Source organism: Magallana gigas, chromosome 3, assembly GCF_963853765.1.
Source record: "Magallana gigas chromosome 3, xbMagGiga1.1, whole genome shotgun sequence".
Lineage (NCBI taxonomy): Eukaryota > Metazoa > Mollusca > Bivalvia > Ostreida > Ostreidae > Magallana > Magallana gigas.
The window spans coordinates 42,206,049-42,211,048 of NC_088855.1; the positions used below are offsets into that span (position 1 = coordinate 42,206,049).

At 36.0% G+C, this 5,000-nt stretch overlaps 1 protein-coding gene across 6 annotated transcripts in view; it reads right to left on the reverse strand.

Annotated features, from left to right (window-relative positions):
- LOC105334476 (uncharacterized) overlaps nt 1-5,000 on the reverse strand; it is a 19,073-nt gene that overhangs the window by 7,877 nt on the left and 6,196 nt on the right. For 4 of the 6 annotated variants that reach the window (XM_011437939.4, XM_011437940.4, XM_011437941.4 and 1 more), the window contains 3 exons: nt 1,297-1,722; nt 445-712; nt 72-240 (listed from right to left, as the gene is read on the reverse strand). In XM_011437939.4, the coding sequence (XP_011436241.3) occupies nt 72-240; nt 445-712; nt 1,297-1,575 (716 nt within the window). In that variant the 5' untranslated portion in view covers nt 1,576-1,722. Of the gene's footprint in view, nt 1-71; nt 241-444; nt 713-1,296; nt 1,723-4,524; nt 4,645-4,693; nt 4,716-5,000 lie in introns of those variants that run through there. The other 2 variants (XM_011437942.4, XM_011437943.4) reach the window with 2 other exon arrangements.

Sequence of the window (5,000 nt, forward strand, 5' to 3'; positions counted from 1 at the left end):
TTTAGATGGTACATGTATTGCAAATAGAGCAAAAAATAGCATCCCGCAGAAAAATTAGTTATATTCATTACCTGTTGAGGATCTTGCTCACACAACCATGTGACACCTGTAGCTGCCGGCTGATTTCACAGGGACGAATGCCTTGCAAGGCTAATTGCAGAATCTGGACTCTTAAATGGTCAGGCAAGGGACGACCGTTTGTAAACTCTCTGCCATACTGGTTTATATTTCTTCCACCAACTTCAAGTTGAAAAAAAAAGAATTTAACTACTGGTATAAGTTTATTAAAACTCACCATCATTTTAAATCACATGAAATTTCTGAAAAAATTGTATGCGCATGTATGCAACCAGCTGCAAAATGTCTGATTAAGTTTGATAAGGAATTTTTTTCCATTTAAAGTTAGAGGGTCCAGAAGATGAAAGGGTTGGAAACTTTATTTACCAGAGTGCCTGATCCTCTCTCTGCCCCCTTTTCCAAGATCATCACACCCATCTCCCAGGACACTGTCCCCATTTTCATTGGTCTCAGAGTCAGAGCCGATCTCAAGGAGACCTTCAATGTTGACCTTGGCCTGTTTCTTGTCCTTGTCCAGCGTGTCGCTAGCAACCTGTGTGGCTGCAGCATCACAAGAGGCGGTGGCCTCCTGGTTCAGTTTGGTGAAGTCTATGGCTGAGAGTAAACTTTGGTGGTGCTGCATTGCCTGCCCAGTCTATAGAAAATTAACATCTATTAACTATGTATACATTCATTCAAACCTTTTGATTATGATTACATATATGTTGAGATCTATTGGCAAATGAATAAGCCACCCACTGATAAATGGTTACTATAAAAGGAACAGAGTAAACCAAGATTTTAGCAAAGTGCTGCTTACTGTAAACCTACTTTTAATCGCCACGACTTTATTTCGCAATTTACTTTCAATAAACTGGTTCGTTACAACTTATTTTTGCGACCAAGCTCTAGACCCGTATTGTTATTAATAAAATCACATTACGACTGATTCGCGACGAGAAATATTCGTGACGGCGAGGCTCCTGCGAACCTCGCATAAATTTTTCGCACCCGAATAAAAGTTGGTTAACGGTAACCGTATTTTGATTCATTAAAACCATAATTCGTTTTATCCCAGTTAACAGTTTTATTTTATTTTTCATATTAAGAGAATGAAACTGACTTTGCTGTAAGCATGAATTCATTAAAAGCTTGGCTGCTCGTACCATGTTTCACTGTATGAAAGCTTTTTATTTTACATACAATATATAAATTCAAATTCACAATAATAAAGCAAACCTGCAGCATAGATTGCTGAAACTGGATAAGGTTGACTAGATACTGCTGCTGAATCATGCGCTGCAGCTGTTCGCTGGCGCTGACACTGCCACCCTCCAAAGTGGTACCCGCCTGTACAAGCACTGCCTGGGGGGCCGTCTCTACCTGGGATGTGGTTTCCTCGGACACCTGGACTCCATTTTCGTTGGGTTCCGTTACCTTGGTGGCTGTTGTGTTCTGATGATTTGCGTCTGAGGATTCCTGCTTCACCTGGATGTTTATTACCTCTGCTGTCATCATGGCAAATCGACCATCAGGGGAGGTAACTCTCTTGTTGCATCAGGGTTAGGGTGTCTAGTACATCTTACAATACAAAGGGGTTTGTGGTGTCTTCCTTAACAACATGCTTCTGTTTTGTGTGTCTTTGCTATCAGTGCTTTTAACTTCCTGTTCAAGTACAAAAATAAAATAAATTTAAAAAGCATAACAGTTAACAGATAAACTTAATATTTACAACCACAAAATGAATCCTACATGATTATATCATCATCTCGTGTACTACATAGTTCAGGTACCTTCCATAAGACAAAGGCTGCTGGGATAAAAAATAAATAGACCTTATCCGGGGGAATTCAGATGAAAGCAAATATTTGCATATTAAAAAAGGTAATTTCAAACAAAATTTATTGTCTGTTAAATGACATGGAGTCAACCATGACAAAAAAAACATTTTGAACACATATTCATAGGACTGTTATCACAGTAACAAATTGACTCTTGATATTTTCAAGAGAGGCAATTTCCTGTTCTGTTCATGGTCCACAGCATTTAAATGCAATCGGCATTAATCCCTTCATTTAATTTTCTGAATTTGTGCATGGAACGTCATGGTATTTACAACCGGGTAATTGTTTATGCAAATATAGCATGGCCCTGCAAGGATTTGGGTGATTAGGGATCTATGGATAACTACTCAGGCGGAACATTGCACGTTGAGGCCCATTAACTGCATTGTTAGGTTTCTGCATACTTCCTGTGTTCGTGATGTCAGTTAAAACTGACTTCCAATTAATTCAAATACAGCAAAGTCCTACAGATAATTAAAAAGGTGATTGGCTTCAAACCAGATAATATAGCTTTTTGAAAATAAAGTTAATTATAAAAAAAACAAAACATCAAAATAAAATATTGACAAATAGCATGTACACTTACTTTTATAACCCCCCCCCCTCCAAAATATTGCAATTCATTTTTACCTAAACAGAGAAACAAATGATTTACAGAGTTTATATTCTACTTCATAGTTGTATTAGCTATGATAATGATAGAGCTTTGGGGCATTTTTTGATAGCAACACAGCTAGTATTTAAAGTGATTCTTATAGCACTGAATAAAGGTGAATACACATTTTTGAAAATACCAAACCTGGATTAAATAATTTTTTTCAGACAAAGTTCACCAGATACTAAATTTCTTTAATGTGCCTAGAAACATTCCAACAATATGCTGCATGGTTTGAATCAAAATTTGTTAGAGGAGTTGCTTTCCGAAAACAGGTTCCCTTATTCAACAAGCCGTGAAATCTATGAATGAATTTTCAAGTACCATAAGAATACCATACATTATACACATTCAAAAATATCATACTCTACACATTTTTACACCAAAAATATTTCAGTGGTCTATCAAAATAATTTCCATGTTGTTACAACAGCTATAAAAGCTGCATGTTTCTTAATCAACTGTAAAATGCAAATCTTCTCACTGATTAACTAGGAAATTAATCAGGGTTCAGCTGACCAAGGATTAGAAATTAATTTGCTCTTAAATAAGAAAAGTTTATATAGCCTCTCATAATTTGAATTTCAGTTGTGCAAGAACAACAATGCGGCTAATCTACGAAATCGGATTGAAAATCTCCATCTACATCAGTACTTCCACCAGGGATCGTGTAAGTAGGAGATTAGGAGGTCTGTCCACTGACTGTTAACATTGCATAACATTGAAGACCGCTCTAATCATCTCTAAACTCCTTTGTTACGACTTTTCGATTTGATTAAAACCCAGGTGATAATTAGCAGGACCATATTTGCCACCAAATATAGCAAACAAAAATTCCCAACAAGTACTAATTGACGTTATAGAAATCTATTAGAGAAGGGATGCTGATCCTTGGCTTTCCTACGATGGTATCAGGTCAGTGAAAGGTCAATAAAACCGTGGATGACAAGTACACAATTAACACTCAACTAAACCTGCTCAACAGCTGTATTAGTAATGGAAGCAACAGTTACATCCACCTTGAGGTCCCCTAGCCCTGTAACTCTGTAGGTCAGAAAGTCTAGAAGTCCCCTAGCCCCGTAACTCTGTAGGTCAGAAAGTCTATCTAGTAGACATATTTTTATTTCGTAATTTTTTTTACCATTACATGGGATTAAGGTCTTTTCCTCTTTTCTTTCCAAACTTGACAATTTGCAGGAAAACAGGATATAACAGGAAAAATCATTACAATTACATAGGTTTTAGGAAAAATACTTGACATAATAGCAATTGAAATGACACCAATATTTATTGATATGAAGTTGATTTGAAATCACTAACTATAATCAGCATGGTTTCAGTATCACTCACTACACCTGGTTGAAATGATCGTTTTATCTATCCATTCATTTAGCTACAATCATGACCCAATATACATGCATACTTTAATGATCTATTAATTATTTTTTTTCAAATTAGAGTTTGTCCCAGAAATGTGCTGTTTCATCCCTATAAAACATCCTAACTTTAAAAGTGCTTAAAAACAAGAACCAAATATAAAGACCTCATTTACACTACATGTATAATCAACTGATCGTTTTTTTTTTAATTGGAAATTACAATTATAATCTACCCCTCTCAATTTCAGGAGTTGGCCAAACTTTAAAGCAACAGTAGATTCACCAGCCTCAGCTATTAAACATACTAGTTAATTACAGTTATTGAACAGTTAAAAAATTATTTATTTTTTTACCAGTTATTAGTTTATTACAATGTCCAAGTCTAGACGACATAGACCTAATATTGTCTCTGTAAAAATTCTGTCTAATATGGATATCATAATAGAAAATTGTAACAGACAAACACATTACGTCCAAAAACCAATCTGACTGAAGTGTAAGACTTTTATCAGCAAAACTGTATCTCAAGTTGATACCTTTGTGAAACGCTATCAGACCTCAAACACAAGGAAACTATAACACGGTTTACCTGTTCAACTGGATCCCTACCATTACAAGAGAATGAAACCAAAATCCAGAAATCCACACAATGAACTTCTTCCCTTAAACACTTGCAAACAGGAATGGAGAGATTTTACATTCCCAAATACCCTGGCTTGAAATTTTTATAAAATGACAAACTGCAAAGCTTTTCTTACCTGGAAAAGTGTATACATAGTCATGGCTATGCTTGACCTCAATAAATCTATGCTGATAAGGGCTAGAGCATGAAACACGTGTTGTCAATATATCTATTTCGGGTGAATGAGAAAAGGCAACGATAAACATTGAACAGTAACACCTTATGACTCCCTAACTCTACCTGGATGCAACACAAAAACTCCACCAAATTGGTGCTAAATCTCCTTGCTCAAGACAGGGGAGATAATTGTCTCATCTGGTATTCATAAGATGGACCTACAATTCCCAATAAATCACCCGTAAATGAAGGGGCAAAAACTCAAG